The sequence below is a fragment of the Triticum dicoccoides genome, chromosome 3A, assembly GCF_002162155.2.
Source record: "Triticum dicoccoides isolate Atlit2015 ecotype Zavitan chromosome 3A, WEW_v2.0, whole genome shotgun sequence".
NCBI lineage: Eukaryota > Viridiplantae > Streptophyta > Magnoliopsida > Poales > Poaceae > Triticum > Triticum dicoccoides.
The window spans coordinates 633,064,869-633,074,889 of NC_041384.1; the positions used below are offsets into that span (position 1 = coordinate 633,064,869).

Below are 10,021 nucleotides of genomic sequence, written 5' to 3' on the forward strand. Positions count from 1 at the left end.
CCGTCGTCCGATTTCCCGACGCCATCGTGCGCATCGCCGGCCAGGACAAGGCATACATACAGCGGCCCCGGCCCCTCGTAGAGAAAAGAAGAGACCCACCCAGAGGCAGAGGCCCGCCTCAAATGCGCCGCCGGCCGCGCGCCGCCGCACGATGAGCCCCGCCGCGACGGACGCCGGCGGCGACCTCTTCGCCGCCAACCTCAAGGGCGCGCTCCTCGCCGTCGCCTCCTCCGCCTTCGTCGGGGTCAGCTTCATCGTCAAGAAGAAGGGCCTCCGCCGCGCCGGCGCCGTCGGCTCCCGGGCAGGTCCGTCCGTCCGTCCGCGCTCGCCTCCTCACCCGAGGGCGCCGCTGTCGCTTTCGTGCCCCCTCGATGTAGCTCTAGGTCTTTCTGGTTCGTGAGAAAGGCGGATCCTTTGCGCCCGGTTCCGCGTATCCGTGGTGACGTGACCTTCGCTGTCCTCTGAAAATTGCAGGTGTCGGAGGGTATGGGTACCTCTGGGAGCCGCTCTGGTGGGTCGGGATGGTCACCAGTAAGCCTCTCCTCATCCGCTTGCCCTTCGTCTGTTCCTTAAGAATTGGATCCAGATGTCTCATTGCAACCTGAACTTCTTTTTTTTCAGTGCTTGTTGGGGAGACCGCCAATTTCGTGGCTTACATGTTTGCGCCAGCCGTCCTCGTCGCGCCGCTCGGCGCACTCAGCATCATTGTCAGGTAAAATTGCTTGCCCTCGTTTCAGCTCGCGTGTATAACATTTTTCGGATTCAATTGTCCAGGTTTGTTTGACATGTGCATGTGTGTGCGCCTCTTTGATGTTTTTTTGGAGGACAGTGCTGTTCTAGCCCATTTCATGCTGAATGAGAAGTTGCAGCGGGTGGGCGTCCTGGGCTGTATTCTCTGCATTGTTGGGTCGACGGTGATCATCCTCCACGCTCCCGAGGAGAGGTCCCCGGACTCGGTGGAGCAGATTTGGCGGCTGGCAACGCAACCTAGTAAGCTCCCATGCTATCTCCATTCGGTTGCTTGCCATAAAAATGGACTTGTCTTTTGACATTTCATCTGTAATGTTGTTGCAGCCTTCCTTTGCTACGCTGCTCTAGCAGTGGCTGTTTCATTGCTTCTTATGCTATATTGTGCTCCACGGTATGGGCAGACGAACATAATGATCTATGTTGGTATTTGCTCTGTTATCGGATCCCTCACGGTAATTGCTCTGCATGACTGCGCCTCTGGTTTCTTATAGTAGGTTTGTTGCTATATGAGTATTGACATCCGTTTGATGCCGTGTCTTGTTAGGTAATGAGCATCAAGGCTGTGGGCATTGCGATTAAACTTACCATTCAGGGCGTAAACCAGGCTGGGTACTTCCAGACGTGGCTGTTTGTGACGGTTTCAGCTATATGCTTAATCATCCAGTTAGTTTACCTAAACAAGGTACTTCATTGCCTGATCTTGATTTGTAAAAAGGGAACTTTTGTTCCTTACAGTTTTTTCAACAACATATTCATAAAAAAGAAAAAAGAAGAAGCTCTGTTAGATAATGTGTCGCATGATCTGCCGATCACATCGTAATATCCTCATCTCTACATCACTTGTTATGTTCAACTTTCAGGCATTGGATACTTTCAATACAGCGCTGGTTTCTCCCATCTATTATGCCATGTTCACAACCCTCACTATTTTAGCAAGTGCCATAATGTTCAAGGTGAGCAATTTAAAACATCAGGCATTCTTGACCCCTCTGTTAATCGGTTAGCTTACTTGTGTTTTCCTGACTATCCAGGATTGGTCTGGGCAGAGCGCAAGCATTATTGCCTCTGAGACTTGTGGATTTCTCACAGTTCTTGCCGGTATTATTGTGCTACATTCCACCAAAGAATCCGATCAAAATCTGTCCCCAGGTACATGCTCGCGAAGCCTGGTACAATGGCAGGAGAAATATCATATTCCGACGTGCTGATCATTTTTCTCTCCATATGACTGCAGACCTTTATGCATCTCTCACTGCGCCCCTCCCTCCAAAGATATATTGGCACATCCAAGGAAACGGCGACGTAGGGAAGCAAAAGGAGGACGAGTCGCTTCCCTGCGATTTCATCACCGTCGTGCGCCAGGACTACTTCGTCTAGAAAATTCCCAGGACGGCATATGCGTTTCATATGTGCCAGCCAGCCTCAAGGCCTTCATGTGGAGAGGGTGGCCGCCGGGGCCTGTTACGGACGGTATTAACGCCCTCAAGGCCATCCTGACCTAAAAAATGTGAAAATTTTGCAGACACATCGTGTTGTACCATACCATGACCAAACCGGTTGCGTCGAAGCTAGGTGTTGTATACTTGTGGACTGTAGAAACCGCACCGTTGTGTGAGGATGATGTTGTTGTAGGGGGTTTGTGAGGGATGTTGTAGATGATGTTGCCTGTCTGATGTGAATACCAAAGCACACAACACTTTCTGTTGCTAGTGTGACATTTTGTTTCACCCTTGTCGGCCTCGGGATGTTTCAGTCGATGTATTGTTTGTTTTAGGTTTGCATTGTACACTCCGTTGATTGTATCTGTGGAGAAGCAATTCCACCTGGGTGGTCATCCTGGTTTGCGTCTGGGTTGACAAGGTTCTCTGTTGGGTCATACCGGTAAGCTTTCAGGTGTATAATAAAGAAATAATAACACAACATTGTGTGTTGAGATCCTCTGCAGATTGTATGATGCTGTAGTGCGGATGACACGTGGGGCCGGGTCCACATGGCAGTGACTGTACTACATGGCACTCCCTCTGTAAAGAAATATAAGAGCTTTAGACCACTACTTCAGATATAAGAGCCTATAGATCACTACTTAAGTGATCTAAATGCTCTTATATTTGTTTACGGAGGAAGTAAACTGCTGCAGAGGATCCTAACCCTGTGTTGTAATAACACAGCAATTGTGTTGAATAAGTTTTGAGTTTTTCCTCATAGCGTGGTGCAATATATTCACGAACAGGAGGTGGCGTCTGAAGAAGTCCATCTCGTTGCCAGGAAACAGGATGGAACAAACGTTCTGCAGGGCCTTTCCTCCTGCAGTAGTTGGGACTACTTAGAGACAAAAAAGAAGCCGAAATCCCCTAGATAGGAGCTTTTTTGGCTTATACTCCCTCCGTTCCGAATTACTTGTCTCGGAAATGGATGTATCTAGAACTAAAATACATCTAGATACATCCATTTCTGTGACAAGTAATTCCGAACAGAGGGAGTATAAGCCAAGGTGCAAAAGCCAAGGAAAAGCCCAACCAAACGTATGAACTGCCGTGCAATCTCGTATGTGGACCGGCGACAAGCCTTCTTGGATATGGACTTCGAACAGTGAGAAGTTCTTACTCTTTGGATGCTTTCCAGGATAGCGGACGCATTCAGACTCCTCTGACCGGAACCAGGTGTCCACTCTACAAGCAAAGCAACCATATCTGCAACTCATTGTTTGCCTCATCATCTATAAGTTCACAAGTTTTATTACACGGCTATTATTCACTTGCTAGCAGTACCAGTTCATATAGCAGTACGACTTATATCTCCCTAGACAAGTACACCAGACAACAGGATCGTCACAACAACCCACAAACTTCAAAGTAGAAGATGCTTACTAAGCAACAACATATATCATACATGCACAGTAGCCGTACTGTGAACCGGAGGGTCTGCTCAGACCCAGAGCTTGTGCAGCGCGTGCAGCTGGCCCAGAGAGGAAGATTTCAGAGACAGACGATACATCTCTTTCAGCTTGGCTGCGTCACCCCTGCCGCCGCCGTTGGCCTGACCGGCGGCGGAGGCTGCCGGCCTGCTCGTGTCCAGGTTCCTCAGCATGCTCTTCAGCAGGCTCTGCAGCTGGCTCCAGAACTTCGGCTTTATGTCCAGGTTCACATCGTTTGAGTATTCCTCGTTCGCTTCGACAACATGGCGGCCTTCCAGCAAGTGCATCAGCGCGGCTTCAAGCATCTTCAAACAGATACCAAGAAACATGATTATGATATCACAGAAGAAATCCCGTTCCACATTCACAAATAAGACATCCTAGGCGCGCACGTAAGTGAACGCATAGCCTCAAACCTAAATGCTCAACCGGTTTCGGCCCGCTGTTACTAACCACAACCCAGAATGCAGTGAACTATTGTGATTTATGTACCGCTACTGATGCCTTTCCCCCCAAACATCCCTACGTAGAACTCCTGCTGCTTAGCAGTAAAAAAACAGTACTCAGCAAAATTACTCTTAACACTACAATCATAATGTATTAACCAAATGCAAAATGCAACATACTAAACGATTCTAATAAAATGACATTGCGCCTCTCGATTCTGCACGCAACTACTCCCTCTGTTCCAGAATAAGTGTCGTGGTTTTAGTTCAAATTGTATGACAGGTAATGCCCTTTCCGGAATGCCAGAAAAGAATAATCGTAACTAAGATCTAGCAGACTTGAGTAACTAGAATAGGAGGAGATGGCAAGCCAGGAAGAACATACCGCACTAGAATGAAACGAATCAAAGATGCTAGTAGAAAGGGCTGATTGTGCCATAAGGATGTTAAGAAACATGGTAGGATGCGTCTTTGGACCATAGAATTCTAAAGCCTTCTGCCAGTTCTTCTCTGCTAGCGAACCATACCACTTAGCTTTCTTACGAAATTTATCCTCGTTCTTCTGTTTGACCTCCTTGTTAACCAAATCCAGGAACTTGAAGCACAGATCCCTTTGATAACAACCAAGCTGAAAATGGCCAAAAGCGGCCTCCTGTTTGCGAAGTTCACCAAGGGACTCGTATGTAGACAAAGCCTCCCGAAAAGCATCACTTGCTGAAATCTCAAGAACTGTTCTGTTAGATGATTCATCAACAAGTCCACCTTCGTAACTGCCAGTTAAAAAGCTTTCCCTTGCCAAAAGCATTCCGAGCCTCAGGTGGGTATGGGCATACTGGGTGTAAACTTCGTTGTACAGTGATTTATCAACTTCATTGTCAGCAATAGCATACTTCAGTTGCCTCTTAGCTGCTGTATAGTAGTTTATTGCTTGGAAATATTCCGACTTGGCAGACTTCACGGATTGCATATATGAGCCTTCAGGAAGATCATACATCTGAAATTCTTCTATCCTCGACGCCAATTTCTCTGCTAAAGCTCTTCTACCATGAGCTAAGTTACAGTTGATCAATATAACATTTGTGTGATCAGAGACTTCTTGAAATGCACTAATAGCATCAGCAAAAGCAATCTCAGCACTACTCAGATTTTTACTCTCAAGTCTAATGCGGCCAAGTTCATTGAATGCCCAACCTCTTTTCTTAAGAATGGTGAAGAACTCTGCTGAGCGCACAGGAAATGCAAACATGTCTCCCTTAGCTGCACCATAGCAGTGAATAGCAGAACACAAGTTGTATTCAGCATCTCCTGGTTTAGGACCTACAAGGTACTTGAAAATACCACCGCTCCCACTGGAAACATCGCCATTAGGTTTATCAGGAATAGCATCAGCATTACTTGACTGATTATCCATGGTGTGATCATGATCAAGTTCAGCCTTTGCCACCGTCCTTTTCTCAAGACGAGTATCATTCATGCTGTTTTGAGTTTCTTCAGAACTTCCGATAGCTTCCTGCGCATTAGGTTTCTCTTTAATTTCAGTAGATTGTGAACGAATGTTCCTGCCAGATGCTTTTTTATTTTTCTTTCTTCCATGCAATGTAGAGGCCTCAGGACTACTACTGCTTGCACTACTGCCACTATTTGCTCTATCACTTTGGCAGCTACAGTTTATCAGTGAGCATGTTCCACAATTCTGCTTATCTTTTCCCAATTTTCTCTTAAGACGTTTGACTTCCATTGCAACTTCATTTGACATCCTAAGATCACCTTCAGGCTTTTGCTCATGGAGCACCGGTGCTTGATGGCTGCCCAATCGGTGATATTCTGCATAGACATCGCCTACAAGCATCCACACATTGGCCCAGAATAAATAGTTTGGAGGCAACTGTTGAGCAGAAATATCATAACCAAAGCATTTTGCATTCTTGAAATATTCTGCTTCATCCAATACAAGACTTGAGTTTAGATCACCATCTTCAAGGCACAACGAACTATTGGACATGGATGAGATGAATTCATCACCATCTAGATGTTTAGGCATAGAACCATAAACCATGCAAGCTAATTCCACAACTTTCAGAGTGCGATGAAGCTGTCCATCATTTTTATACGCCTCTCCAAGTGCCAGATAAGATTCACCCAGCAAAAGAGCAAGTTTCCACAATTTATGGTCCATTTTCAGTTTTGGTAGCCACTCCCTAATGTCGCAAACTTCAATGCAATCAACATCGCCACATCTACATAAAGAGAAGTCAACAGGTCTCTCCCAAATGGTGTCTGCATTGTCAACACAATCATCCTGACTGTTCTGCAGCTGCCGGTTCCATCTTAAAGATTTGATAGCTTGTGATACGTGATGTATAGCTGCCAACTTAGAGGAGATGGCATCAGCAATTGGTTTTGATATCTGAGAGTTTCCAGCCTGACACATTAGCAGGCTATCATCAGAGACATCTTTTGTAGTTGAAGATGCAGTACCAGTATCAACATGACCACGTGAAGATTCTGATTGTGAATACTCCAACATACTATCTACGGCTGCTGGCTCATCCTTGCTTATCTCTGTCAATACATCATCTTGCTTTGATGGTAAATTCTGAAGGCTCAGCTGTGGAGACTCATCATCCAAGTCGGTAAGAGTAACTTCCGATTCAAGCAGAAATGATTCTGTTGTCAGTTCCAACTCCTCGTAACATTTAAGGATGAGCCTTGCAAACTGTTCATGAGCATATGCCCTGACAACCTAAAAGATGAAAGAAGAAATCATGAGACAAATTTCTCACCGAGAAAATAACAGATTTGTAGAACAGTGAGATGATAGATAAAGTACCAGGTGATCCTGCTTGCTGAGGAAATCTAAACATTTTCTGAAGAACTTTGCACATTTTGCTCTATTACTAGGTACCTGCAAACATATAAGGCCTTTAACAATTAGTAAAGCTGTACATAAGTACATCTTCAAAAGAAAACTGTAAATAAGCAAAGTAAGAGTGTCAATTCCCTGTTACCTTCGATAAAGACATCCTATGAGCAACGCGATAGAGGAGTGTGCCCAAAGAGAAAAGTGATTCCCTTCTCCCCTTGTTCATTAAAGAAGACACAGGACTGCACGTAGATATATGATCACCAGCAGTACGTTTTTCAGGTAATATGGACAAGTCATATAACTGCACAACATCTTCTTCAGCGCCTTTGTAGAGCTGAGAAAGCAAACCTTCAGTATAAGTGCACAAGAACTAGCATTGGTGGTTACCAGTCTACTGCTAAATAAATCAAGTTGTACATAAAAATATCCAAACATAAAAGGTTGAACAGGAACATATCCAACACATGTTGACTATCATAACTTCATAAGTAGGTTCAAAAGCCATACCCAATATGCACCAGGGTCTTGCTTACAGTTATTCTGAAGGAACCTTAGGACAGCTAGGCCATTTTGCTGGACAACCTGTGGATGAAATGCAGGTGTGCCATCATCGGACACACCCTTAAGTAGAAATATATCATCATTTTTTAGAAGCTCATAGCCTTGGACAACACCATTCTGATGATAGCATATGGCCAATTCTGGCACACTTGCCATAACATTGTCAAGCCAAGCTTCTAGCCAGTTCAATGGAGTAACCTATCAAAGGCAATTTGTCAATAGAGAGAGTAAGGAAAGAAAATATAAAGGCATATTAAAAAATAAATAAAGCATACCTGTCTAGAAACATCCCATAGGTGCAAGCTGACTGCGATATATTTCTCATTGCTAAATATAAGCAAGTCGCTACCCAAGAGAATATGGAAATTGTGAAATTGCCAAAAGCAAACCTTCCGAAATCCATTGTTCCCCACTCTCCTACTCTTCTCAGATTCTTGCACCTCACAACTGGGGGTTTCACCAACACGCGTGGTTTTCCTAATGGGGTCCGATCCTGGAACTTTTTGCTTATTTTCCCTTGCACCCCAGTACAGGCTTTCACAAGTACCATGTGACGGTTTTCTACTTTTACTGATATTCTGATCCAAATACGGCGACGTGCTAAAATTAGACGAGGAGGACGAATCAAAGGAACCCTCCCTATCACCGAAGGGTCCATGCAACATGGATGCTGTTTGCTTTTCCTGTGATGGTTGATGACTTGGTGGGCAATCACAAGCCTCTGCCCTAACCGAGTGCATCGCGAAGTTCTTTAAAATTGAAGGATCAGATCCTTTAGGTTGGTTATTTTGTCTTCTAAATATCTTTTCACCTTCATCAACATCAGGCCTGCAACGCAATGTGGAGTGGAGCATTAGCATTCACTACATTGAGTATGATCGTTTTAAAGTTGTGAGCACCTTACCCTGAGTTTAAAATGAGTGTGTCTCCAATACGGCTAACAGCAATAGATACTTGTGCCTTAGAGTAAGGTATTTTAAAGATCTGCTTTAGAATATCAGTTGGAGCAATCACATCTATTTCATCGCCATATTCGGCTAGGCCTGACACAGCTAGTGCTTCACACTTCCTTGATAAGTTTTGGTTGAAAAGTCCGCTTCCACACCGTAATCCTGAAGAATATGAACAAACATATATCAACAGAAATGTATTTCATGCCAAACAACTTTAATAATTTGGGACTATTGGATCATGCGGACAGCAGTGTGATAAGCACACCGCCTAGATGGTAGTCGGCCGCGTATTCGGTGCTAGTGGGGAACCATCACGAATACCTGATCCAGAGGCCTATCATCGCCTGACTAATGCAATTAGTTGGATAATTTCTGTGCAATCACGCAATGAATTCGTAAAGCCTAAAAAAGAAGACAAGGTTTTTACCAGATCTGCTGACACGAAGCAGAGCAATCACGGACGGGTACCATCGAAGATGTCAGTACCACCCCATGATGTCACCTAAGCCTTTTGAACCTGTTCGTTTGCTAGACGGAATGCTCGCCTCACAGTTTATCGCTTGAGCCGATGGGGTTAGAGCTTTTATTGGAAACAGCAAAGGGAAGGTGGAGAGCTAAGAACGGGAACAGGAAGATAGATGAGGAAGGGAAAGGCGAAGGCTCACATAACCAAAAGGGGAGGTGCTTCCTTATCTTATTACGTAGGATCGCCTTTATCATCTGTTGTTTGTTTGTCTGAAGCGGCTTGCTAGGCTTTCTACTAACCACCCCGATATTCTTTAGTCTGTTTTTATTAATTCCAAATATATCAATGCATTAATGCGAGCACATAGTTTTCCATATAATCGGTAGGCGGCACCGCGGCGCATTTAAGTCCGCCACCCGTATTTTGTCTTCAGCAAAACTGGTGGACAGCAGATCACTTTTGCAAATTGTAGGAATGATGTGGCAGTGGCCTAGGTGGCATCCTGCGGGTAAGTGCCGTTTCAGATAATTAGAACAAGGTTAGTGGGCTGGAAGATAGATGTTGTCGACAGCAATAGGAAGAGAGAAATATGTTTCTTGCCTGCCTTTGAAGACAACAACCCACTACTATGAATTCCAAACATGATACAGATTCTTAGCTATTTCTATATCTCTAGCTTGCATAATCTTCTTCTGGACTCTTTCCTAATATGCCTAACTCTCCTCCTGGATTACTAATTTATGTCCTGTTCCTGCTGTGCGCCATGGACTACTACAGTTTCACCTCCTGTGCTTTACACAGTTACACTACAACACTGGTATCTCAAACAGACTGATTCCCGTTATTATTTTTTTTAGGGAAACTGATTCCCGTTATTTGAAAGGTTTTGCTGCTGCATGTACCACTGCAGCAAAAGCTCATCAGATGAGATAGAAAGGTATCATGAACATGAAATAGCAAACCCCAAAGCTGGTATTTTCACTCTCTCACAGCCTCACTTCTTACCTCAGATTTACAAGGGTAATACTCACAAGAAGAAGCATATACAAGTTTGTTAACCGGTAA

The 10,021-nt window shown here is 44.7% G+C and overlaps 2 protein-coding genes across 3 annotated transcripts in view; one reads left to right on the forward strand and one right to left on the reverse strand.

Annotated features, from left to right (window-relative positions):
- The first annotated feature begins 6 nt into the window (after nucleotides 1-6).
- On the forward strand, nucleotides 7-2,536 carry LOC119269759 (probable magnesium transporter NIPA6). The gene is made up of 9 exons (XM_037551673.1): nucleotides 7-305; nucleotides 475-531; nucleotides 622-712; nucleotides 830-990; nucleotides 1,075-1,202; nucleotides 1,295-1,432; nucleotides 1,611-1,703; nucleotides 1,782-1,899; nucleotides 1,985-2,536. The coding sequence occupies exons 1-9, from the start codon at nucleotides 152-154 to the stop codon at nucleotides 2,125-2,127; spliced, it is 1,083 nt and encodes a 360-aa protein (XP_037407570.1). The 5' UTR covers nucleotides 7-151; the 3' UTR covers nucleotides 2,128-2,536.
- Nucleotides 2,537-3,427: 891 nt separating this feature from the next.
- The window catches only part of LOC119269760, an 8,633-nt gene continuing 2,039 nt past the window's right edge, over nucleotides 3,428-10,021 (reverse strand). Inside the window, exons 1-8 of one of the 2 annotated variants that reach the window (XM_037551676.1) lie at nucleotides 8,918-9,209; nucleotides 8,442-8,649; nucleotides 7,813-8,365; nucleotides 7,484-7,735; nucleotides 7,119-7,310; nucleotides 6,941-7,015; nucleotides 4,496-6,853; nucleotides 3,428-3,969 (exon numbers count right to left, since the gene is read on the reverse strand). In XM_037551676.1, the coding sequence (XP_037407573.1) occupies nucleotides 3,676-3,969; nucleotides 4,496-6,853; nucleotides 6,941-7,015; nucleotides 7,119-7,310; nucleotides 7,484-7,735; nucleotides 7,813-8,277 (3,636 nt within the window). In that variant the 5' untranslated portion in view covers nucleotides 8,278-8,365; nucleotides 8,442-8,649; nucleotides 8,918-9,209 and the 3' untranslated portion in view covers nucleotides 3,428-3,675. Of the gene's footprint in view, nucleotides 3,970-4,495; nucleotides 6,854-6,940; nucleotides 7,016-7,118; nucleotides 7,311-7,483; nucleotides 7,736-7,812; nucleotides 8,366-8,441; nucleotides 8,650-8,917; nucleotides 9,210-10,021 lie in introns of those variants that run through there. The other variant, XM_037551674.1, reaches the window with a different exon arrangement.